The sequence below is a fragment of the Sorex araneus genome, chromosome 2, assembly GCF_027595985.1.
Source record: "Sorex araneus isolate mSorAra2 chromosome 2, mSorAra2.pri, whole genome shotgun sequence".
NCBI classification, from domain to species: domain Eukaryota; kingdom Metazoa; phylum Chordata; class Mammalia; order Eulipotyphla; family Soricidae; genus Sorex; species Sorex araneus.
The window spans coordinates 134,429,812-134,457,098 of NC_073303.1; the positions used below are offsets into that span (position 1 = coordinate 134,429,812).

A 27,287-nucleotide genomic window follows, 5' to 3' on the forward strand; every position below is an offset into this window, starting at 1 on the left:
GAAGTGTCACTTCAGATCAGCATTGAAGGTGCTACAATGTTCCACAGAACTATAATAGAGAAGGAGAATTTTCGTCACATCAAAAGACCAAGACAGGAGATTTCTCTGTGCATTTTAGGTTTCAGTATATTTAATATATCCAGTATATTTGATAAATATTTGCAGAATGCAGGGCTGGAGAGATAGATAGTACAGCGGGCAGGGTGCTTGTCTTGCATGCAGCTGTCCTGGGTTTGATCCCCAGCATCCCATATGGTCCCCCAGGCCCACCAGGAGTGATCCTTGAGTACAGACCGAGGAGTAAACCCTGAGCACTGCTCGGTATGGCCCCCAAACAGAACAGAACAAGAAAACAGCAGTGTGTAAGGTAGCACCTTGCATGCTATACTATCTTTCTGGCCCTGATCACTTTTAAGCATATAATTCAGAGGGAATACGTACATTCGTGACATTGTACAACCATCACTATCATAGCAGTTAAGTTTTATATTTTATTTTTTGTGGAAACACACCAGCAGGGCTCGAGCTTACGGTGGTGTTCAGGAGACAGGAAGCGTCAGAGACTGGCCATGGGACTCTTGCCTGCACAGCACATGCTCTGGGCCTGAGTCGGCTCCTCACTGTACCAGCCTGTTCTTTACTGGGAACTCACATAGGCTGGCATGCTCAGTACTGCACTGCCATTCCTGAGAACACTGGCAATGGTCCAGCACATGGGTACTACTAAGATGCCTACTGTGCTGATGAAGAGATGGTGGCACAGAGAGGTCAAGTCCTAGAGCAGGTGACAGTATTCAGAGCAGGTCTGCTCGGCTCTAAGGGCTATACATTTGCCAACTTCCTGGGCTGCAGGGCTGTGGAGGAGGGGCTGAAGGAGTCTTTCGGTGCTTATTATCTGTGCACATGCAAATGGCAAGCTCTCTAGTTCAAACTTCGAATTAGGAAAATGTGAAGTAACAGACTAGAATGAAAATGGCATTGTAGTAGGATCATATTTAGTGGGATCATTTATTTTAAGGATCATAAATATATTTCTAGGGCTTTCATGAGCTCATTGAGACCTTCATCTCCCATACCTATTTTCTCCCATTAGCCACCTCAACCTTCAATTCCATGGCCATAAGATTCTCCAGAATCAACCTCTGTGCTCTGGGAAGGGCAAAGAGCCCAGCCGAGGCATCGAGAGTGGTTCTTGCTAGGCTCAGGGCTGCCCTCCACACCCCTGCTCCAGGGAACACTGCTCTGATCACAGAGAATGTCTGAAAAATAGGAATGCAGCCCTGACATTCTATTTCTGTCCCCAGAATTTTCTCCTTGGGTTTGTGTGTGTGTGTGTGCCCCACATGTCTCCCCAGCTGTTTCATCAGTGGGATCTCTCAGTGGCAGGATCAAGTCCACACCGCAGACTCCCCTGTGCACGCTGATGGATGCTCCGTTCCTGCATCAAGTCACCGGGGCTCAGGCCACAGCCACATCCCCTGGCTGGGTGCGATTCATTCTTCCAGCTGGTGCAGGAGAGCCGAGGGGCGGCAAGAGACAGAAGCCCAGGAGGAGAGCATCTTCTCCACTTCCTTCAATATATTCACATGAAGTCAAACGAGACAACTTTTACTATGAAGCAAAGGACCCGAGGGTGAGGGTCTAGCCTCTGGGACAATGGACTTTCTCTGTATCATAATCCCAAAGCTTGACCATAATTTTTTTATACTCATGCTGGGGAGGGGGGTCTGGGGTAAGGGACCCTAGTTCAGAAACTGGCCAGCTCCATCCTACAGGGCAGACAGTTTGGCCTTTAGGACTCTCCCCTGTGGGATGGAGCCTTGCCCACTGTGTACTGTGTGGGCTTTGGGCAGAGAGGTCAAGGGCACTCTGGGGACAGTGATACTTTCTGTTGTTGGGGTCAGCAGCTGGGCCATGGGAGGACTCTGCACATGGAAGAAGTCATAGGCTACCAGGCCAGCACAGCAGGCAGGTGGGACAACAGTGCTCCAGGAGGCCGTGATGGCTGCAAACAGCCTCCCTGGGAGACTCAATACTATTTTAAGGACAAACAAGTGTGACTGTGGTTAAAGATAATCATAGCCAGATGTCGGCAGAAGCAGACAAACATTCCTGGGCCACTGCTATTTAGGGTGTAAAGTGTGTGCGTGTGCACACCAGGCCAGGTTTATGTTATGAGCTTTGGCGGCACATGGCTTACATATGCAAATAAAACACCCCTTCAGAGAAAGCAGCTTCTGGAACTGCAAATCCAGCCCACAGTTTCGGGCACACTCTGGGATGGACATGATTCCATTCCAGCAACGAAAAGCAAACAAAACTGATACAGACAGAATTTATTTGGGCAGAAACGGGAGAGAGACAACAGAGGAAACAGGACTCAGCTGACAAATCCTACGCTGCTGGAGGAAGTGTTTACTCTCTCTGAGCCTCAGTTCCTCTGCTAGCAATGTTTAGGCTGGTTCCCCCACACCGAGGGAGTAGTGGGTCCCAAGGAAAGCTGGTCCTGGTGGCATTCCACAGGAGCCCTGAGTGCCATCCATCTTGCTTTCTGCTACATCCTTTGCCTGACTCCTCAGAGGAATAATATTCCTTCTGACCTTTCCTGACCCTCTGCCCACCACCTCTACATAAGGCCTCTACACACACACACACACACACACACACACACACACACACACACACACACACACACACACACACACACACACATACACCCCTCCACCCTCCTCAGAAGAGCTGTGACTTCAGGGGCCCTTAAATGCACCATTTCTCTGGAGACACCCACTGGCAGTATCCCTCTTTGTAAGAGCACCCCAGATGTCCCCGCTTTGTGTTGTTTTAGGGCTATACATGGCAGTGCTCAGAGGTCTCTGCTGGGGAGCTGAGAGGCCATATGGGGTGTGGAGATGGAGACTGGTCTGTCTGTGTCCAACACAACACCCCCCTCTCGACTGCCCCAGGCCCCGGATGCCTCAGCCTTGTGAATGGAAATCCTGTCCCTGCTCAATTTCCCACTGACTCTGACCCCCAGGGTAGGTCTGAAAATAACCAGAGCATTTTATTCTTTGGGCCAAGGGGTGGGGCACTGCCTTGACTCAATTTGGGCAGACCCAGAAATTGGGGACTTGTGACTTCCTCCTTCACTCCCAACTCAAAGGCCTGTGAGTTTCATCATGTAAAATGTCATCTGAAGAGAAGCAATGCCCCTTTATGCCAAACATCAAGTTTGTTTGTTTTTATCCCAAAGAGATACAAGTAGCTCTAATTGGTTACCGATGATGACAAAACAGGAACCTCTGAACCAGAAACTGCAGATGAGATAGTAATCAGAACAGAAAACTGTCATTAATAAAATACATCCACGATGATCAACTTTGGACATGATTACAGGATAAAATTAGTACCTTATAGTATAATTGTACTTCATTATGGCTAAAGTACAGTACACATAGTAGATATCACACACACATATATCACACACACACACACACACACACACACACACACTCTATACAAAGGTCTTTAGTGGTGACCTGAAGAATTGTTTCAGAACCAAGAAATTGGCCTCCAGGCAACAGGAGGAGGCCTCTCATCTCTCTCTGGTGCAGCTACAGGGGATCTGAGACTGTATGGCAGTCAGGATTTTATCAGTGCACTCCTGACACTGGAGATGAAGCTGAAAACCTCACATTTATCCACTGAGTCATCTTACTGGCCCTTTCTCACTGGGAATCTCTAAAGTCAGAGTGTCAGGATCACCTCAGTAGTGGGGTGACAATGAATTCTGCTGGGGGCCTGGGTCACTCGGCCAGGCCTGAGTGTAGACCTGAGGGTCTTAGGGTCCAACACGGGGACTGGTGATGCGGTGCTGTTCAGGCCCAGTGGTGCTGGGGCCCCCAAGATGCAGTACCATGTCGATGCTGGCAATGAAACTCAGAACCCCACTCGTATCAAGCATGCACTCCAGCCCACCGGACAATCTCCTCAGCTCCTTCCTTCTCTTCCCTAATAAGCCCTGTTAGGTCTAGGAACTACGAAAGAACCATTAACCTTTAATTTTTAAATCAAATCACTGTGAGATAGAGCATTACAAAGCTGTTTATGATCGGGTTTCAGTCATACAGTGTTCCAACACCCATTCCTCCACCAGGAATTTCCCAGCACCAGTGTCACCAGTTTCCCTCCCACAGCACCCCCCCAATTCTCCACCCCCTCCCCCATCAGCCTGCCTCTGACCATCAACTTATTTTGAGCAGAAACACTACAAAGAGCAAATTGGGATAAAAAGCCAGTAATTATGGGCCTGAGTTAAAAATCTGCTTTCCTGGAAAGCTTTGAAAAATACTCACAGATCTCCCATCCCACTTAATGGTGCATCTAAAACCGCTGCCCTGCAATTCAGAGAAATAGCTGATGATGAGATGATGATGAGAAAGACTGCCATTGGCCATGGCTAGCTTTTTGTTGATAGCATTCTACTGCCAGGAAGCCAGGAGCTAGATGAAGTGAGATGCACATTGACACCTTTTTTTTCCCCCCACTGGACCTTTCACAGATACTCTAAGGGTGAGCACACCTGCATTTGACCTGTGCAGTTAGGAGTTACTCGCTGGCAGCAGGGATGGGCACTTTTGGCAAATGCAACCTAGTCATCTTATCACTGTCTAAATGTCACAGAGTATAACCACACAAACCTAGGTGTAGCTTTCTGTACACCTAGATTTTTAATATATATATAATATATGTATTATACATATGGTAGGAACTCATGGAACTCATATGTAAATGGTAGGGACTCATGGAACCTTCTCTCGCTGAAATTTTTCTCTTAGAATCCTGACTTAGAGAGAGAATGCCCCCTTCTAGTTAGTCTACAGAAAACAACAGAAAATAGCATAAAAACACCAACAGGCCAGCCTGAGAAGTGCGGGCTGCAAGAGCAGAACCAGAGCACTATTCTCTATTATCGGGTGGGAAGGCTGTGTGTGCGAGCAGGCAGGCATGGGGTGTTGGAAAAGGACAAAACCGAGGCTTCTCCAAAGGCCAGGGATGGCCTGGAATGGAGTCCCAAGTGATTGGTGGCTGTTACCCTGTTCATTCAAATCCCCGTGTGTAATTCTAATCTGGGAACGGTCAGGGAATGCTGGAACCCAGCCCCCGCTCTGTGTACTGATTCTCTCAAGTGCAAGCTAGACTGTGTTTGCAAAGACAGACAGTCAAAGCAGCCTCTTCACATATGCCTCAAGTCAGCTTTCAAACTGTCAGATTTTAAACAAAAACAATGATGATCCCATCTGAGTCATAACCTGATGCCACTGTGGAGAGTGACATATATAAGAATCACATATATCAAGTCATCCATATTCTGGATTTCATGCTATAGGAAGTTAACTATGACCATTAATGATAACTGGAGGTGACAAAATTAAAAATGAGTTTTATTTTACAAATTAATTTCGTTTTGAAGCTTTGCACTGACATTTTAATTTTTAATTTTTTTTTTTTTTTTTTGCTTTTTGGGTCACACCCGGTGATGCACAGGGGTCACTCCTGGTTCATGCACTCAGGAATTACTCCTGGCGGTGCTCAGGGGACCATATGGGATGCTGGGATTCGAACCCGGGTCGGCCCTGGGATTCGAACCCGGGTCAGCCACGTGCAAGGCAAACGCCCTACCCGCTGTGCTATCACTCCAGCCCCTTAAATATATTTTTAATAGAAAAATGTGTAGTCATTACACCAACAGAATCACACACCACCCTGTTCAAGCTTTTGACTCTGTACCCACTGACAAAGAAAAAGGTGCAAACCAAGCACAGATAACAACATAACAAGGCCTGTAATCTGACTAGTACAATGTGAAGATTGTATCTCCTAATCCTGGGACTGTGGCTTTGGAATAAGAAACACAAGCATGAACATAATTGTGGTCTGAAGCCTGGCAGGAAGCCCTGGTGACTATAAATCCAGGTGAGTTACATCACAGATACTTTACTGAGGGTGGTGAATGAGAGGGTGGAGAATGTGGCTCACTTTCTCCCAGGGACCGGCCAGCACCAGGATAACAGCCAACAGTCACTTGAGACTCCATTCCCCTTCAGCCTAACTCCTCTTCTGCCCCCCGGGCAGCCCTGCCCTTTGGAGAAGCCTCGATTTTGTTCTTTTCCAATGTCCCACGCCTGCCCGCTTGTGCACAGAGACCTCCCACCCGGCACCAGAGAACAGTGCTGCTCTGATTCTGCTCTTGCAGCCCGGGCTTGTCAGGCTGGCAGAAGGTCACAGTTAAATTTAGATCTGACCACCTCACTGGGAAACTGGCTGTTTGAGATCCACAGATACTCTGCTAGTGCTGGCCGCTGCTCTAAAATGACCACTTCTTGGTGGTCAGGACATATGTTACATTAGAAAGGGGACAATCTCTAAACAAAAACCCCAGAAAAACCAAAACAACCAAAACCAAAAACCTGGGGCTGAAATATTAAAAGAGCAGGAAATGATCCTCAAGAGGCTACTGCAGTTATCTCCTCTTTTCATGCAGAACCCAAATTTTTTAAAAATAGGATTGCTTGTTTTTGTTTTTTCAATGTCTCTGTGGAACGGGAATTAGAAAAGAACTCGGCGGCCACTGAGTGCCATGTCTCTGTCGTGCAGTCTGCCACTGCCCGGACAGGCCCACTGAGGCCCTTAGAAGACAGTCCATGCATGACTGGGTGTGCCCTGCAGGGGGCTGCGCCTTCTGGTGCAGTGCCCCAGAGCAGAAACAAGAGTCAGGCAGGGGAGTGCAAGGTGGAAAAAGGTAAGTTGGAATCGGCCTTGTTTCACCTGGATGGCGGAACCCTGACAGTTCGGCAGGAACTTCGACCAGGAGTGAGGAGACAAGGGTCCAGTAGTGAGCTTCTTTGGACATTGAACAGGAGTCTCAGCTGTTCGAGAACCAAAGGAAGGCAAGAGGCCCTGGACTCTGTTCCCTGCACCACATCCCTGCACTCAGGGATGGTCCCTGCAATGACACAACTGAAAGAATGGTACAGGAGTTCTTGAAGCAAATTACCTTCAAGCAAGGTACCAGCAACATGAACTAGAGTTATAAAGCCTTTGATGCTTCTTTTACCATTTATTTCTCTTGGACTTTGGAATACTTAGCTCAAACTTTTGGAAAGACTCAGTATATCTAGCCTAGCAGGGCAGATACTACCCTACCCACTTGGGGACTAAGAGAATGGTTGTAACAGGACTTCTTTTCCCTGGAGCTGGAGAGAGTCAAGTGAATAAGGCACTTGCCTTACACAAGCTAACCTGGCTTTGATCCTGGGCATCCCATGTGGCCCTTGGGCCCCCCCAGGAGTGATCCCTGAGCACAGAGCCAGGAGTAAGCCCTGAGCACTGTCTCGGTAGGGTACCCAAACAAAATTAAATTAAAAAAATAATTTTTAAAAAGACTTCTGTTTCTTATGTCAGTTCCTCGAGTCTTATTGCCCAAATTCAAAACTGACTTTGTAAATTCCCTTCCACCAATACTGCAGCATACTTTAACACTATGAAAAAGATGACGTGTGTGTGTGTGTGTGTGTGTGTGTGTGTGTGTGTGTTACATCTGTCTGCCCCTTTACTATAAATACCTGGGACTGACCCATGCCCATTTTTCTAACTGGCTGTGACTTCTGGTTACTCTCTCAACTTACAGGAGTTCGAGGTGACCAGTCTAAGATGCCTGTGTAAACTTTTACCGCCTCTCTGAAACAGCTTGTGGCACCTGACTCAGCTGGAACCCAGTCTCTCCTGGACTAACTTCAGATCAACCTTGACTTTCAATCTGGCCAGGATAGCCTCTTGTTTCCAGGAATTCTCCTATCCTGATTAGCCTTGCTTGGAGACTCTAGACTGATCATGATCCAAGCATCAACTGCAGATTCTGGGAATCTATTTGTGACTTGAGATGAATCTTGATCCTGTGAAGAGTCAAGCTCCCCAGAATTCTTCCAGATATTCTGAAACATCAGATTCAACTAGCCACCTTTGGAGCAGCTGTCTGTAGAGTAAATAAATGCATAGGGGATGAGGACATAGATCCAGATTCACGAGGGTCTCTCTAGTTCTCTTCAAAGGGTCCTTCCTTAGATTTGTCCCAATGCTTTGACTCCCCACCTTCTTTGTCACTTATTGAACCTTTCTACATTTCATTGTCTTGACAATGATTCTAGCAACACACAGCAGACATAGGATATCATTTTACACTTAACAGGTGAGAAGTCAGGAAAGTCATTTTTCTTTTCCAAAGTGCTGCCTTCACTGATGAAACTGGGTTCTTCGCGACCCAAGAAGCTGTGAGACTATCATGTTCTAAGACACCATGGCCTGCTATATGGCTTTCCTAGACCAACAGGAGCTGGTCTGTGAGGTCTTGTGCTGGAACAGGCACTGACGCTTCAGGACCACAAAAAGTTTCAACCTTGACAAGCAATGTCGGTCAACCAAACAACAAATGAAACTCGCCTCATCTCAACAGGAGTTTGGAGCACCGATCTTGTCGTGCTTTTCCCGGATCTTGGTACAACAGGAGTAGCCAATTATCTCCTATCTTACCTCAAAGACACAGGGGATCTGGAATGCTGCTTCCCTCAAATAACGGAGCAGGATGAGGTCAGAGAGTGGAAGATCGGCAGCATGTTCTCACACTCTTTGTGCTCTCTAGTCTCAGAATGTTCCCTCATTAGAGTCCTAAATATGGATTCACCTAATGTCTGGGAGGAGAACTCAAAATTTAAGACCTGTGTATCCTTTTTATAAACATGGCTGCTCAGAAATAAAATGGCATATTTGCTTCTCTTGAATGTTTAGTTAAGAAGGCCTGTGGGCATCATATTTAAGTACTGGAGAGAGAGAACACCACTCTCTCCTGGAATGATGGAGTGGGCTGGGGGCAGGTGCCCTAGGATTGGACCTTGAAAGGGATGAAAAGGTACAAAACTGGGATATTTCTACCTTGTACACCATGTATCATGGGCTATAGGCTTGAGAAGCTCTGTCCAGTAGATAGGCACTTTAGCATGGATGGGAGACACATAGATTAGCTCTTGTACCCATCACATTAAAAGACGAGCAATTCACTTTTTCTCTTTCTTTTTTGGACCACACCCAGTGGTACTCAAGGGTCATTTCTGGCTTACTTACTCCTAGCTCCGTGCTCAGGGATTACCCCTGGTGGGTTCCAGGGACTATATAGCGCATTGGGATCAAACCCAGATCAGCCTCATGCAAGGCAAGTGCCCTACCCTCTGCGCTATCTCCCTGGCCCAACCAAGAGCAATTAATTAAAAAAATTATCATTTAACATGTGACCAATGTAAAATAGTGATGATCCACTTTTGTCTTTTGTACTGTCTTTAATATCTGGTCATTTATGTAGATGGCGAATTAGTCTAGGCAAGCTTCACTTCAAGCCTAGAAGTCACACAAGGCTAGTGGTTACTGAACTTGCCAGTGAAGCTTCAGAGGATAGATGGAACACACTTTTTTCTGTCCCCTGACATATGCCTCCCCCTCTACTCCCTGTATTTTGTTCACACTGTATCTTTAAAAAGCTTTTTTTTAAAATGGGGCTGGAGCGATAGCACAGCGGGTAGGGCGTTTGCCTTGCACGAGGCCAACCCGGGTTCGATTCCCAGCATCCCATATGGTCCCCTGAGCAGCTCCAGGGGTAATTCCTGAGTGCAGAGCCAGGAGTAACCCCTATGCATTGCCGGCTGTGACCTAAAAAGCAAAAAAAAAAAAAAAAACAGAATTTTTTTTAAAAAATATTTTTTAATGAATCACCGTGAGATACAATTACAGACTTATAAATGTCTGTGATTATATTTCAGTCACACAATGATTGAGCACCCATCCCTTCACCAGTGCCCATTCTTCATCACCAATGTTCCCAGCATCCGTCCTGTAACCCCCGACCCAACCACTCCCCAACCCCCCTTCTGTGGCAGGCACATTCCCCTTTACTCTCTCTCTCTCTCTTTTTGGGTGTTATGGTTTGCAATACAGGTATTAAGTGGCCATCATGTTTGGTCTATAGTCTGCTTTCAGCAGGCAGCTCCCATCCTGAGCGAGCCCTCCAAGCATCATTTACTTAGTGATCCCTTCTCTATCCCAGCTGCCTTTTCCCCCAGCATGTGAGGCCGGCTTCACATTGTATCTTTAGCCATTAAAAAAAAAAGCCACAATTAAAAAACTGGGGCCCACACCTAGCTATGCTCAGTACTTACTTAGTACTTATTGACTTTTGGCTCTGTACTCGGGTAGGAGTCACTCTTAGTGGGGCTCGGAGACCTATATAGTGCTGGGGACTGAAACGAAATCAGCCTTATGGAAGGTAAGTGTCTTGACCCCTGTACCAGGACAGGACCTCCAGTTCTGATTTTTTAAATTAAAATTTTAATTGATGTAACATTAGTTTATAACGTTGCATGAATTTCAGGTATGTAGGATGATGCTTTTACATATAAAAATGATACACTGTGATCCACCAAAAATGTAGTTTCTACCCACTATCCTCAGAACTTTAAAAATCCATTCCAGGGACTGAAGCAATAGACAGCAGGTAGGCAGGTGGCCGACTCAGGTTCAGTTCCTGGCATCCCTATGATCCCCAACCACCACCATGAGTAATTCCTGAGTGCAAAGTCAGAAGTAAACTCTGAGTAATGCCAGGCATGGCCCCAAACCAAAATCAAAACCAAAACAACCCAAAAACCTGGAAAAAAAACACCAAAACAAACAAACAAACAAACAAGACCCAAAACCAAAACCAACGAGAGAACTGTCCATATCCTGAGATGTCTTCCTACATCACCCAGGCACTGGGATTCCAGCAGCTTCAGCAACATTAGTTTAACCAGCAATAAGTAGGTTTGGGAGCATCCTTCTTGTCATTATTTTCATCCAAAATTCCCTGTGCCCTTTTTCCATTAGTTACAGATTCAAATTTGTGAGCAAGTATCTTAAATTCGATACAGGTCCTGATCATATTCATGCCAGATGCTATGCAGACATTTGGGGATTGACATATAAAATGTCCCAATAGAATTAAAGAACTAAAGAAATAACTTGAAAGGGAGAAAAAGTTCTAGAGAGACCTTTATACATTCACTAAGGCTAAAAATATAACACTTAATTCTGATTTATGTACACCAACCCTCCATCCCTTACAAGCACCTCATGGCAAGATGTCATGCCCATCTCCATTTTCCAGAGGAGGAATCGAGGAAAAGAGTTTATGCCACTGGCACAAGGTCACACAAATAGCAGAGCTTGGATTCAAACTCATTCTGGATCTCAGTTCCAGATCTTAGTCCTCAGCATGTATTGCCTTTAAAGTCAAAACAACCCCAAAATATACTTTAAGAAAACACTAAGCTCTATTATCTTTGCATATCTATAACTAGTCTAAAAATCAAGGCTTTACTTTATCACACTCTCATCCAGCATATTTCTTTATATAAAAAAATAATTCAGAAAATGTAAACAGAAGTAAACTTCAGAAGAGACATGAAATTCTTGGTTCCAGAGGATGTTTCCCATAAATCCTCTTAAAACAAAAACCAGTCCACCCTTCCCTTCAAAGTATATGAATCTAGGGTGGGGTGGGGGTGGGCGGTAATTTGCAACAACAGTCTTGAAATTCTAGAAGGTCTTGACTCAGAAATTCTACTTCGAGGAATTTATTGCAAGGAAGTAATTGTGGGCATGTATCAAGACTAATTAACAGAATGGTCATTATAATAGTTTACAACAGCAAAAATTGGAAAGAATCTAAGACATAAAGAGTGAAAGATTAAAAAACATATTTACACATTCTATATGACTCAGAAGTTCCATTTCTTGGCATCTACTCACAAAACACAAAAGCTTTAATATAAAACAATTTATGCACACCTATTTTCATTGCAGTGCTAACTCCGAGAGCCAGGATAGAGAAATAACCCAGATGTCCGAGGAAAGATGAATGGCTAAAGAAATTGTGCTTTACAGGGGGATTGCCCCATAGCTGGAAGCCCTCCTCATGAGCAGAGGGGAGAAGGCAGATGGAATAGAGAAGGGATCACTAAGAAAATGATGGCTGGAGGAACCAGTCGGGATAGGAGATGCGTGCTGAAAGTAGATTATGGACCAAACATGATGGCCTCTCAGTGTCTGTGTTGCAAGCTATAATGCCCAAAAGTAGAAAGAGAGTATGGGGAATATTGTCTGCAATAGAGGCAGGGGGAGGGTGGGGAAGGGGGGTATACTCGGGATATTGGTGTGGGGAATGTGAACTGGTGGAGGGATGGGTGTTTGATCATTGTGTCATTGTAACCCAAACATGAAAGCTTGTAACTATCTCACGGTGATTCAATAACATTTAAAAAATGTAATAAATAAATAAATATAAAAAAAAGATATAATGACAGTCTAGGACTAGTTGTGTTTGGGAATAAAAAATACATTAAATTCAAAAAAAAAGAAATTGTGCTTTATATACACAATAGAATACTATGCCACAATAACATGAAATCATGCAGTTTGTTGGACTAGCGCAATAGCACAGCGGGTAGGGCTTTTGTCTTGTACGCAGCCGACTTGGGTTCGATTTCTCTGTCCCTCTCAGAGAGCCCTGCAAGCTACTGAGAGTATCTCATCCACACGGCAGAGCCTGCAAGCAACCCATGGTGTATTCGATATGCCAAAAACAGTAACAAGAAGTCTCACAATGGAGACGTTGCTGGTGCCCTCTCGAGCAAATCCATGAACAACAGGACGACAGTGCGACAGTGCTACAGTGCAGTTTGTTGCAACCTGGAGGGTATCATGTTAAGTGAAGTAGCAGAGGTAGGACAAACTGATGCTCTGTGTGGTATAGAAAGAAACAAAGGAAGGGAACAGACAGTAACAAATGGTGACAGACCCTTGGACTTAAAAAACTGATTACTAAGGAGGTAGGAATGGGTGGAAGCAAGGAAGAGACAGGCTAGAAGTCACACAAAGACAGTGGTTTGAGGATTTTGAGCATTTAGCTTATATGGAAATTGCAGGACCTTTGTATATCAAAACCATAAACAGCTCCTGGTGGCACTAGAGATGTTAGGCTACTTGGTCATGTAGCTGGACATATCTTTACAAGTCCCTGACTGCCACAAACTCAATGAAGTGGATAATGAACATGAATTTCATACCTTTCATGAGAAGCAGAAGGCAATGAAGTTTCTGCTGATGCCCTGGGCAAAGAGTGGGAGGAGAATGGGATTTGAATCCCATTTATGGTAGGAACCATAAACAAGGTTTACCTATAAATCCAGGGTTTTTTCACTGGAGAATGTTACTGAGTAAGGGACATCCTAACACAGACCCAGGAGGACTGGGAGGAAAAAACTCAAGTTTGTTTTTGGTTGCATTGTGGGAGCTATTTAGATTGCTCTCCACTTGGCTGTTGTGAAGAAAGGGGAAAAGAGTGTTCCTGGATTGGTTAATATCCTGGGCACCTGATGCCCCAAGTGCTTGTAGCACTGTAGCACTGTAGCACTGTCATCCTGATGTTCATCGATTTGCTCGTAGGATCCATACATTTTTCAATCTCTGAAAAAGATGATTCCCTTTAGTGTGTGGTATGAAACCTCCAAATAAAACAGGAAAGAAGCCGAGGACCAAAGCACGTAAGAGTCAGACTCTTGGGGCTGAGACAGTAAGAGGGTAGGACACTTGCCATGCACGTGACTCTCCAGAGTGCACTCCCCAGCACTCCATAGAGTCCCCCAAGTCCCATCAGGAGTGATCTTTGAGCACAGAGCCAGGAGTAAACCCTGAGCACAACCCGGTGTGCCCCCCACCCCCTTAGTCCCCTACAATCAAGAAGATTCAGTATCTTGAATCCCACATATCTTCCATGTGGTGAAGTGTACTGAGAAACTGGACCAAAGGGAACAAGGAAGAGAAGCAATGGACATGACATTTGATGAAAGTCTGGCAAAGAGAAAGAAGGAAGAAAAAAAAATCAGAGACAGATTGCCAAGAAGGCTGTCTCTTTTTGAGAGCTTCTTTAATTCCGAAGTCAGTCAAAATGAGATTTTCCAAGTTACAGATCATACCAGACATAAAATATCTTTAAACCATAAATGTTAACACTATCATAACTATAACCATGTTACTTTAAACTACAGTAAATAGCAAACAAGTGACATGTACACGTGCTTAACTAGTGACATGCTGGTCACCCTACTCTGAGTAAGGAACAAAGACTTGATTTGTGGAGCCTGCTGCCTTCCCCACACCTTATTTACTCTCACAATGCCCCACAGCAAGTTACCGATGTTTTAACAATCCACTCTCAAAATCTGGAGTATTTAAGAATCCTTCCCTGAGCTGAGCTAGATTCACCTAATCACTGAATGCATCCACAAAACAGGGCAGAGTAATTATTCAGTATGCTATGTGGCAAAAGTTCCTAATACGGCCTTATTTAATACGGCCTTATTTGATAAAGTGTGTGTGTATGTGGGGGGGGGGGAAGAGTAAAGATATATTCAAGGTGCTAATATCTCTAGGTAACAGAATTTTATCTTCATTTACTTTATTTTCAAATGGTTTTCTAATGTTTCCATACAATTTTGTTAAGCAGAAAAAATATAAACCCAAACTCTTTCCTAGTAACAATTTAAAAATAGCTTTTTAAAAATCTTTGGTGGTTTGTCTCAAAATGAAAACTTAGAAAGAAGAAAAAAAAGAAAGACAAAATACCCTAACTTGCTTAGTGACAGCAAATGCATGATTAGAGGCAAAAGAAGACTCTGAATACCACATAAGGAAGAAAAGTTGAGAAGGGTGAGGCCACACTGACAGGCAGAGGAAGAGGTAAATTATGGCTCTAGGCAGGGGGGCCGTGGGGGGAGCCCGACATCCTATAGTGGGGGGTTGGGGAGGAGCAAGTAGAGTAACCCCTGGACAAGAATCAGTTTGCCCAGTAAAGCAGGCCCCTGACAGATCCCTAGGGCTCTGCCTTATCCCTTCCCACCGAACTCCTAACTACTATAATAAATCAATTTTAACAATTGTCAAATTCAAGTCTGTCTAAAAGGAGACTTTGAAGCCATTCAAACTATGCTAGAAATGCATCTACATGGGAAGAAGAGCAGGAGATTAAATGAACGCAGATGACAAAATACTAAATCAAACAGAAGCCTACTGTTTGATTTAGTAAACAGGAGTAAACAGAATAATGTTGTATTAAGCATCAAATAAAAGTCGTTCCTAGGTGTTTGGGGTTGTGCTATAAAACTTACCCTTTTATCATCTATTTACTTGCTTATATTTTGATTTTTTTTTTATAATGGGCACAGCTAACTTTATGAGTAATGAAGAAAAAAATAACGACTGAGTCTTGAATGGGCAGAAGGATTCCACATTTCTCATGCTGGATTCCAGGGTGTCCAGCCCAGCGAGGACAGAGATGATGATGCTAATTCCTCCCTCCCTGGTCAAGGGTAAGGAAAGAGAGTGGCAGGGGCCTACTCCCAACAATGGGGAAAGGGAGGGGAGGAGGATGCCAGGGAAGGGCCGGGTGAGGGAAGAGGGAAAAGGACAAACAAAACAGAAACAGAAGAAAGAAAAGAAATAGACACAGCCTAAGCGGAAATGGACCCTCCCCTCCCAGGCTGCAGCATTGGGCACATGGTTCTCAAACCTGGGTGTGCGCTGGAACCTGAAGGGCTGCTTAAAAACAGCCCCCATCCCCCACCCCCGACTCTGAGTCACAGTACTGAGACTGAGCATTGAAACCTGCTCTTCCGGGACCATCCTTGGAGGGCTCTCCACCAAGGAGAGAGAGCAGAGTCACACCACACAACGGAATGGAACAAGTCTTTGCAATCTTGATTACGGTGGAGCCTGAGGGTCCCTGAGTCAGATCTGAGAGGCAGAGCACCAGCCTTGCAGGCAGGAGGCGGGAAGTCCCTTCCCAGGCACCATCCATCCCACATGCTGAGTGCCACCCTGGTAGCTTTGCTGCTGGGATCCCTGGCACCACTGCAGAGTGTGTGCAAGTGCCACAACCACAGCGTGGAAAATACCGGTGCATGCTGCATCCAAGCACGCGACCCCCAGTTACAGCAAACACACCAACAGGAGGAGGAAAAGAAAAAGAAGTATCATTGAATAAGGAGCAAACAAACTAAATACAAGTGAGACTGGCTTCCCTTTGGAAACAGAGAACACCCCTTCTCCCCACTTTCTCCACAGGATCTATGGTGGAGGCAGACACGGGGAAGGTCTGGGAGTTGGTCCCAAGGCAATGGCAGCCTGGCAGCTGTCAGAGAACAAACACTTGCTTACAGCAAACCCAGGGAAGGGCAGGGCCCCGAAAAAAAATGCTAAACCTAGCATCAGAAGGGGTTTTCCTTCCATTCAACTCGTCACCTGGGATGGTGAAAGAATGGGAGTTCCCTGAGGAAGGTTTTTATTTTTTATCTAGTATTACAATTACTATTATCATTAACAGCATGCATTTTTGGAGGACTTTAATACTTTGGGCTTTGCTTAGCCTTTTATAGACATTATCTTATCTAATCCTCACAACAGTCCAATGGGGTCAGCACCAGTATGATCCCCATTTATCCCCAAGCCTCTCTCTCCCCCCTCCCACTACTGTACAAGGCTGGGAGTAGTCAGCACATCAACAGTTTTCAAATAAATTAAAACATGGTGTTACATAAAAAAAAAAGGGTGACATTAAAGATGAAATGACAGGAATGCATTTCAAGGACTTGTTTCCACCTGAAAGGGAAAGGAAAGGGACAAGAAATACAAAAGGGACTGGAGAGATAGCATAGTGGGTAGGGCACTGCCTTGCATGCCGTGGGTCCAGGTTCAGTTCCTGACATTTCCTATGGTGCCCAGATTCCCATCAGGTGTGATCGCTGATTCAAAACCAGGAGTAAGCCCTGAGCACTCAAAGTATAGCCCACTCCCTCCTCCCCCCGAAATGCCCCACTCCTATGAAAAAAAAAAAGGAGGGGAAAAAAGAAAGAAGAAAGGAGCCCTTCAGAATGCAACTGAAAAACAAAACCCAAACAGACATTACTAAGAACAATGTGTACAAGATTCTCAGGGAGAGAAATATGATGGCCTCAGCCTTTTATGGCCCTGGTACAGAATAGCCCCTTAAAGTCCAACAGGAAGGTCCAGTTCCAAATGGTTCCAGGCAAGGCAGCCAAGCCCCAACTCCAGAGCATTCCACTCTCAACACCCCAGTTCCACCTCTCAGTCCAGCATTGGCACAGCACTGAGAACAGTGCTCATTCTGGCCCTAGAAACACATAGCAGTGTTGGTTTTCCCTCCTATGTGAAAGAGAATCTCATGACGTGTGTGACTCGTTCCTTACCGGGCTGAAGTTCACGACTCGCCCTTCTGCCTCTCTGAGACCCCTTGGGTTCAGATCTAGGCTCCTCAGAGGGCACCTGGTGGGAAGGAGACTGGTTTGGTCTGAAGGAGAGGAGGGCATACACAGTCGTTTGCTCTCACTGGAAGAAAAGCAGACCTCCCAGTTTGGGAGTATTCTGAGGGACGAAGGAAGCAACCTGAAGATGCTCATTAGAAATGTCATGGACAGAACGGCAGTGCTATCACTGCTATTTACATCGCATGGTGTCTGGGCTCTGGACTGCACTCCTAGGTTTTACAATTTTTTTTTAACCCTTAACTTAAACCATTAAAAAAGAAAAGGAAAGGAGTCTGAACATTTTTTTTTTTTTTGCTTTTTGGGTCACACCCAGCGATGCTCAGGGGTCACTCCTGGCTTCGCACTCAGGAGTTACTCCTGGCGGTGCTTGGGGGACCATATGGGATGCCGGGGATCGAACCCGGGTCGGCCACGTGCAAGGCAAACGCTCTACCCACTGTGCTATCGCTCCGGCCCCCAGTCTGAACATTTTTTCTAGCAAGGGATGAAGCCACCCTGCAGCCCACAGAATCATTGGGATGACATGCCAACAGGACTTCAGTGCCTGCTGGGCCTCAGCTGTCCTTGAGGAAGGATGTCTGGCTTTAGTCTCCACTTCCTCGTGACACTCCTGCTCTTACTGGGCTAAATGACAGCACTGGGTTCTGCCTATGAGAAATGGGAGTGTATGGGGTTGACCAGCAGTCTGCACTGAATGCCATAACTGACATCCTTGTTACTGTTTAGGCATGGACAGACACTGACGAGAAGTGGAGGATTTGGTTGGAGACAGCATGTATCTGTGGTAATTTTCCCCTAGATTAGGGTATATTCCGGGGAAGTGATAATTGGAAAGCAAGTAATAATTGTAAAGCAAGTGATAATTGGAAAAACATAGATGCTAAATGATCAATTCAATTTTCATAATGATATAAGCTCTTCTTAGAGGGGATGAAACAAAACAAATATGTGCATGTGTGTGCACATGTACGTACATATGTATATATACATGTGTGTAGGTATCAAGGTCTCAAGGATTTTTCCTTGGATGGTAAATGTAGTAAACGATAGTGACTATTACCAAGTATATCTTCGAGGTTACTAACACATTTCTAAAGGAACTTGGTACCATGGTTTTACATATAAAACTCCATTTATAGGGGCCAGAGAGATGGTACAGGGGTTCAAGCACACGCCATGCACACAGCTGACTTTGGTTTGATTCCCAACAACACAATGATTCCTGGAGCACAACCAAGTGCCGCCCTCAAGGCCTGAGAACACCTGAAGTTGATCTAGGTAATCATTAACACTACATGTTCTGACTGGACCAATCCTCAGGCCTCACAGTGGACCACTAGTCAGACTGATTGGAAGTTGCTGGGGGGAGGGTGCCTGTTTCTCCTAAATTCCACTTATAAAATAAGCTTCATTAATTGAGGGGCAAATTAGGGACAATCGTATCAACTCACAAGTTTCTGCCTAGGGAGTTTTGACAGGGAGAAGGAAATCAGGAACCATAGACAAGGATGACTTGGAGTGCCCTGTGAACCCCCAAAGACCTTACCCATTCCAAGATGTCAGAATCAAGATGGAACCCAGCCTGCCCATGTGGCTTGAGCAGCTAGGGACAAGGACCCACAGATTTCCACATGGGCCACTGTGGCCCTATGCTGCCAACACCTCATCTTTGTGCCATAGCTGGGTGCTAGGTTCCGGTGTAACGGGGCTAATGAAACAAGGACAAAGAATGCAGCAAATATGTATAAAAAGGGGACACTGGTGGCAAGGACTTGGCAGGTTGCCAAGAAAAGCTTTGCCATATGACCCCCAAGTTAGTTCCATGTTAACGAGAAAAATGACGACTCTCAAACTAGCTTTTACTGAGAAGATCTGAAAAGCCTCTGGGCACCTGGTAGCAGTCACAGGTCCTGGTCTGTCACACAGAATTCAGTGACCTCCAGGTCATTTGAAATCCTATTTGACATCATAGAAACAAGGTGCTTTTTAAAAAAATTAAATATTTAAAGAAGAATCCAGAACTGACCCATTTCATCAGCCTTTAAGTCAAAGTAGCCAAAGTATTTCTGAAACTACAGACTGAGGGTGGCATCAATGATTAATCACTATCCAGACACATGTGGGCCATTAACTCACGTTTGGTCCGACTTCACTTTTCCAAAGATGTTTATAAATCTTGGTGCTATCTTTCTTCCTTCTCACCTGATCTCCATTTCTACCCTTTGCTTGGTTTTCCGGTTTTCAATACTTCAATTAGAATGTCAAGGTAATAGAAATATAATAGAGCCCAAAATTGGAGAAGGAAAAGACAAGACAGTTTTCCTTCCTCACTTCTGCAAGAGAGGCAAGCTCAAATAGCCTCCTCCTCATTCTTAAATATAGCTAAATTCCTCTGGAGAATTAAACCCCAAGTCTTACCCTAGTGTTCATAGTTCTAGCTATCCTGGATTCATCAGATGCCTCTTGGCGTTAAGTCAAAAATAACCAGAACATCCAATGTCCTCTCGGTTCCTCTTCTTTCATCTCTGTCTTCAGACTGTGGTAGGGGAAGCCCATTAAATCCCTGGTCACTGGTTCATCAAGGTCACTTGATTTTGGAGTATAGTGGTGGCTTCTAACGTATTAGCTTTGAGTGCAGCTACAGTAGCAGTAGGTGAGAGTCAAGTTCTCTCAAAAATGAGAGGTGAAATAATCAGCTGCCTGCTTCAAAAGGAGATGCCTCTCTCTATAGTATTAAATCTCTCTAAATGGGGAAGCTGACACACTGATGGGATGCTGCACCTCTACCCCAGTCCAGCCCACTTGAGCTTTCCTCACCTTCTCTGTGCTGCAACTGGGCAAGTTTCTTCCCTTGAGTTTTTGGGCTCTGGGCAATGTACTCAAGCTAAAGACTTTATCTTTTCAATCTGCTCCAACTGGTGCCTACACACGCAGGCTGGGTGCAAACTCAGATCTCTCTTCTGTTAGAGTCAAAAGAACTGCCCCAGCATCTCAGATGCTTTCTTCCTGCCCAGCCTAGGGGAGTTCTTGGAAGCATAGAGAACTCACCCCCACCCCCCACCACCTCCCTCAGATTTGGTCCCGGTTCCCAGCTTCATGGGCTTCCCATCTAGAAAAGAAGGAAACCGGGTAGTAATAAGGTACCCACCTTTGCAACCCTTTCCCTTTGGAAGCTGTGCCCATTACCTGGGCCTTCTGCTTCCCTCATTCTTCCACTAAGAGTCCAAGGTCATCTCCAGCTCTGGCTCCTGTAACCGGCTCTCCCTCCCTCTCCTTCCCACTTGGGCTTCTCTGGTCCCACAAGCAGAAGATAGCTCAGCGGGGGCCCTAAAGAAGCTCCCTACCCCTACCCATACCCACAACACAGAGCACTGCCAGGGAAATTCACAAACGAAGCAGAGGCCATGGGACCCAGGAGAATTCCTCTCCAGGGAAGCTGGGGCAGCCACACATCTGGACTCATCAGCCTCGGGGGCTCTAGAGAAGCACCGCCCAAGTCCCCACATTCTGTCCTTTGACAGGAAATGGAGTCCACAGAAATGCTGCTTGGAAATCCTTCCCCATGAGCAAGCAGCAGTCTCAGAGCAAACCCACCCACTCAGATTCCCTTTGGCCACTTCCTGCTTTCTCTGCTTTACACATCACATCCCCTGCCTTTCCCCTCCTCTCCTCACATTTCGTTACTGTCTTTTGTGTGGGTCCTGGGTCCCCAAGAATCCGTCTAGCCTCAACTCTGGGCTTTTAGAGCTGGCATGCACACAGCTCCAGGTATCCTGCTGAAATGCCAAGCTCGAATGAGTTCAATCCTGGGAGCCAGACCTCAGATGACTGAGGAAAGGTCCTTCCGGCCTTCTGAGAGTTTGTCGTCAGGATGGTGATGGTCAGGCCTGTGTCATGAGGCGGGTGGAGAGGAGGGGGAAAGGATTTTGTATGAAGCTTATTCATCGGAAACTCAGAGAGCTCCATCCAGGTTGCAGACAAAGGGAGTGGATGTGAGAAGCCAACAAGTGATCACCTGAGACAGATGCTGTTCTCACAGGAAGCCAACCATCCAGAGCAGAATGGTCTGGCACTGGGCTGCTAAGTGGCACTGGGCTTGCTAGCTCTGTCTAGGAAGGTCCCACTTTCTGTTCCCAGGGAGCTACACTTTTCCTCTCGGCTGGGATTCTTCCCACCATCTTGCTCTGCAGGCTGATTGGTTTTTTGGAAGGGAGATTAGTTGCTTCCTCAACCATGTTAAAATTAGCAGAATAATTAAATACCGTCCTAATTGGGCACACAGAGGATTCTTGGTTAATTAGTGAGCTAAGCTCTGGCCGGGAGCCGAAAAAACTCACATTGGTCCGAAAAGTCCAGGCAGAGAAAAGCCGGCTGCAGTCCCCAAAGAAAACTGTCACTTGGCAAAAATAGTTCCTGGTGTAAGGCAAGTGTCAAACACATTCCTATAGCTAGGAGTCATATGTTAATCCGAAAGCTGAGATCCATATGGAAATGAGCAGGCAAGTGCCTTTTGCCACTACGGGGACACACGCCGCTTGTGGGGGAGGCCCCATCCCCCCAGGCATAGCTGCAGGCCAGCCCCTCGGCCTAGGCCCCGGACATCCCCACGCGCAGCTCCGCATCCACAGGGGAACAGCGGGGGGAAGGCGGGTGGGCGTCCTGCCCCCGCCCCGGGACCCCCCTGCACGCGGGCGGCCACTCACCTCGGCACGGGCAGCAGCAGCAGCACTTAGCCAGGAGCCAGCCGAGAGCGGGCGCGCGGCCGTACGCCCGCTCGCCGCCTTTCATACTGCCGCGCGCATGGCCCGGGCGCCACGGCGGGTGGGCGCGCGCTCCTGCACCGTCCGCGCCGCAGCCTCCACTGGACTTTCTGGGAGCCGGGGCCACCTTGGGGAGGCGGGGAGGGGCCGGCAGGGAGGCGGGCCTAAGGGGCGGAGTTCCAAAGTCCAGCTGTTGGCTGGGGCCGGCCGCCGCGTGGCCCCGAGTCTTATGCAAGGCTGCCAGCCGGTGGCCGTGCGCGCGAGGCACGCGCGGGGAGGGAGCCTGCACCCAGGCCCGGCACACAACAGGCGCCACTCCTCACGGGCCACCAGGCACAGCCAGCTGAGGCCAAGGGTGGCGAAGATGCAAACTTGTAAGGGCCAAGACTTAATGTTCCTCCTCAGAGTCACCCTCTTCTTCCCCTTGACAGCCCCCAATATGGACAGCCTACTCTGGTTCGAAAACACATTTACCGAACCTTCCTCCGTTCTTCTACTATCTCAGGACAATGATAGCAGTGTCTCAATTGAAAAATAAAAATCTAACATCTCTGCCCAGCTGGGATGATGCTGTGGAAAGCACTCTGTCTGGAATCATAAAACTCAAAAGTTTACATCTGCCTTGACACCCACTAGCTGATTCAGTTTAGGCAAGTCAGTTATCTGTTTTGATCTTTGGTTTCCTCATATAAAAACCAACAGAGGTTAGACAGAGTACAAGGGTGAGGCCTTGAGCCCAGGGAGGCAGTGAGCCATCATTTCTGGGGTCCAAATACAAAAAAGCCCTCCCCAGCCAGTGAAATCCCCTTGTTATAGGATTGCTGACATAGTTAAAACTTATCCATGGAAGTACAAGTTTAAGTACATGTTTAAGGCTTGTTTGGCAGTGCCAGTCAAGGTGACACAGCAGGAGTGGAAGGGTGGAACACCAGGTGAATTGGACTGTCACTTTAAGTCTTACCTATGGAACAGGCAGCCAAACAAAATAGATAATGGGATGGGGCAACAGCAGGGACAGGAACCTTGCAGGGAGGGGATATGGCTGCAGACAGAAGGGCCCCCAGTCCCACCACTCTCTTCTCTCTCCTTTCTCTTATCTCTCTCTCCCCCTCTCTCCCTCCCTCTCTCCCTCTCTGTCCTCTACATCTCCCTCCCTCTTTCTCTCCTTTCTCTCCCCCTCCCTCCCTCCCTCTCTCCCTCCCTCCCTCCCTCTATCTCCCCCAACCCCCCTCACAGGATCACGGAGGAGGACCAAGAGTGCCAGAGCAGATGGTGGAGGACAGGCACGCCTCTTAGGCCCAGACAGGGCACCATACAGGCAGGGCTCAGGCACCCAGGCCAAGGTCACCTAGGTACTGCAAAGTGCTGAGCCCAGGAGTCTCACCAAGTGCATGTGGCTGTGAGCAGAGACTAGGAAAGCTGAGGCAGGATGACAGGAACTGCTGGGTCCAGCTGGGAGGCCCAGCCACAGGTACTGAGTGCAGGGATCTCACCCATGTGCAAGTGACTTGGCCAAAGACTAAGGAAAGGCTAGAGAGAGCGCTGCAGGGACAGGCCCTGGTCATCCTTCACAAGAGGTGAGTAGACTGTGGGGACAGGCAGGGAAGTCGGTCATGGGATGGGGTGGCATCAGGGACAGGAGTGGTGGCAGCGTCCACAGGTAAAGGAGAGGCCTGGACATCTAGGGAGGGACCTGGACTTATCTACTTAAATAAACTCTACAATAAACTCTAACTTTTAATCTCCGGAGTTTTGTATGCAAGTCTTTCACACAATTCTTAAGAACTCACCAGCACAGAAAAATCACTTTTGCACTAACAGTGCTTATGCAGAAATCACAACCCCCTCTTTGTGGTGGACAACTGCCATACACCATCCCAAACCACGCTCACGTGTGTCTCAAGTGGCGACTTCTGAAGCACTTGTTTAGTGCACTTCACAGTGTTTTGTTATTGTTGCTTTATAAAACAGTGAGGGTTTTTTTTTGTTTGTTTTGTTTTTGTTTGTTTGGGTTTATCTTGGGGCCATGTCTGCAGGTACTCAGGGAATCACTCCTGGCAGGGTTCAGGGGACCATAAGGGATGCAGGGAATCAAACCCAGGTTGGCTGTGTGCAAGGAAAACAAACACCCTTAACTGCTGTACGCTGTATGCTGTAGTATCTCTCTAGACCCTGGTAGGTATTTTATTTTAATTAGTTTTATAATTTTGGACAGTGGCATTTGGGGAAGAATTCCAATATGTGTATGAGAATGTGTTTTATTTATAGCTGGATCAAATTGTGAACAGGCTTAAATGCAGATTAAAATTTTAGACATTATGCTTTTTTCAAGGCAAATACTACTGCAGATTTTATTTTAATTTTCATTGAAAAAAATTTTTATTTTAGCTTAGGTAATATGGTTATGATAGTGCTTAAATTGCTAGTATTGATATACAAAGTTACCTCACATGGTGACTTCTGAAGCACACATGACCACCTGGTGTCTAGCATTTTTCCAACAGTGGCATCCAACTATGGTACCATTTTCCCAAAAATAAGTGCTTGCTTCATGTCTCTGTCATGTAACAGTGATTTTCACAATATTTCAGGCTTTTTCATGTTTATCATTTCTGTTATAATTTGTGGTCAGTGATCTTTGATAGTCCTACTGTTACTGCTTTTGGGTGCCATGAGCAGTACCCAGAGAAAACTGATAAATGTGCATTTCCCAAGTGTCCCCTTACCGCTGCATCTGTGGCTCTCCCTTCTCAAGGACTTTCATTTTTCCTGAGACACATTGACATTGAAATCAAGCACACTGACCTTGCAAAAGGCACCTAAGTTGTCAAGGGGAAGGAAGAGCCTCACTCTCTCACTCTAGAACAAAAGCCAGAAATGACTAAATAAGTGAGGAAGGCTTGTGGAAAGTAATGCTTTCCTTCCCAAAGCTATGCTTTTCGCATCAATTATCTAAGTTGTAAATGCAAACTTAAAGTTCTTGAAGCAAATTAAAAGTGCAGTGCGATTTCAGTGAACACACAAGTGATAAGAAAGGCTAACAGCTGACTGCTGATATAGAGAATTTTAGTGGCTGACAGATAGAACCAGTCACAACACACCCTTAAGCCAAAAACCTCACCTAGACAGATCCTAACACTCTTCAATTCTAGAAGGCTGAGAGAGGCAAGGAAACTGCAGAACAAAAGTTTGAAGCTAGTAGAGACTGATTGGTTGTTAAGACTTAAGGAAAGAAGCACTTCTGGCAAAGATTGGCTCATGAGTTTTTTTTGTTTTTTTTTTGTTTTTTTTTTGTTTTTTTGCTTTTTGGGTCACACCTGGCGATGCACAGGGGTTACTCCTGGCTCTGCAGTCAGGAATCACCCCTGGCGGTGCTCAGGGGACCATATGGGATGCTGGGAATCGAACCCGGGTCAGCCAAGGCAAACGTTTGCAAGGCAAACGCCCTACCCGCTGTGCTATTGCTCCAGCCCCGAGGTTTAAGAAAGGTAGCACCTTAGGTACAGCAGCGAGGGCTGCTACAGAAGCTGCAGCAAGGTGTCCAGAAGGTTAAGCTAAGATGACTGATGAAGCTTCCCACAGTGAACAACAGAATTTCAATGCAGATGAAATGGGCTCCTAAGGGAAGAAGGCACCATCTAGGACTTTACTTCCCTTCTTTCTCTTTCTTTCTGGGCCACACCCAGCAGTGCTCAGAATCTACTCCTGGCTCTGCACTCAGGGATCACTACTGGAGGGGGGGCTATATGGGGTCCCTGGGATTGAACCCTGATTGGTCACATGCAAGACAAGAACCTTCCCTGCTGTATTCTCTCTGGCCCAAGGACTTTCATAGCTGAAGATAAGTTTATGTTTGACATCAAAGGACTGGCTGATATTCTAGTTAAGGACTAATGCAGTTCATAACTTTAAGTTGAAGCCAATACTTACTACTCTAAAAATCCTAGAGTCCTCATCAGCACTCAAACCTGAATGTAACCAAAGGAGGGGGCAGGGAGAGAGGGAGAGGGGAAGAGAGAGAGAGAGAGAGAGAGAGAGAGAGAGAGAGAGAGAGAGAGAGAGAGAGAGAGAGAGAGAGAGAGAGAATGGGAATGGGAGAAATTGTCTGCCACACAGTCAGGAGAAGGGTTGGACCAGGGATGGGGATGGGGAATCCTGGGGATTTTGGTGGTGAAAAATGTGCACTGGTGAAGGAGTAGGCATTTGATGATTGTATGACCGAAGCTCAAACATGAAAGCTTTGTAACTGTATCTCATGGTGAATCAAAAAAAAAAAGGGGGAGAATAATAATAATAATAAAATAGCACTGGAGCACTGTCGTCCCATTGTTCATCGATTTGCTCGAGTGGGCACCAGTAGCAACTCCATTGTGAGATGTGTTGTTACTGTTTTTGGCATATCGAATACGCCAGGGGTAGCTTGCCAGGCTCTGCCATGCGGGTGGGATACTGTCGGTAGCTTGCCGGGTTCTCTGAGAGGGATGGAGAAATAGAACCCAGGTCGGCCGTGTGCAAGACAAACACCCTACCTACTGTGCTATTGCTCCGGCCCAATAATAAAATAAAATTAACATTCAGAATAGGATAATAAAAATAAGTAATGTGGAGTTCATGCCCAATTCAATCAGCTTAATCAATGGCTGAATAAATAGCAGTACTCCTATATTATTAAAAAAATTTCTAGAGTCCTCTAGATTGATATCTATTTTGCCTGTGCTCTGTAAATGAACCAACAAAATGATGCCATATCTGTTTGCAGACTATTTGAAGCATGCTATTGAGAACTACTGCTCAGAAACGGATTCCTTTCAAAATACCACTGTGCATCGGAAATGTATCTGGTCACCAAAAGAGCTCTGATGAAGAGGTCTAGGAGATGAATGTTGGTTTTACTATTATTATTATTATTCATTTGCTTGTTAATACAGCATCCATTCTGTAGCCTATAGATCAAGGAAGCATTTTTCCTTTTAAGTCTTATTATTTAAGAAATACAGTTTTGTAATGCTGTCGCTATTCTTATCATGGACAGAATTCCTGATAGATC

The 27,287-nt window shown here is 46.1% G+C and overlaps 1 protein-coding gene across 23 annotated transcripts in view; it reads right to left on the reverse strand.

Annotated features, from left to right (window-relative positions):
• The window catches only part of KALRN (kalirin RhoGEF kinase), an 809,955-nt gene that overhangs the window by 126,680 nt on the left and 655,988 nt on the right, over nt 1-27,287 (reverse strand). For 2 of the 23 annotated variants that reach the window (XM_055128097.1, XM_055128096.1), the window contains exon 1: nt 22,184-22,342. The exons of 19 other annotated variants lie outside the window; for them this stretch is intronic. In XM_055128097.1, coding sequence (XP_054984072.1) covers nt 22,184-22,268 — 85 coding nt within the window. In that variant the 5' untranslated portion in view covers nt 22,269-22,342. Of the gene's footprint in view, nt 1-22,183; nt 22,351-27,287 lie in introns of those variants that run through there. 2 more of the 23 variants (XM_055128094.1, XM_055128095.1) reach the window with 2 other exon arrangements.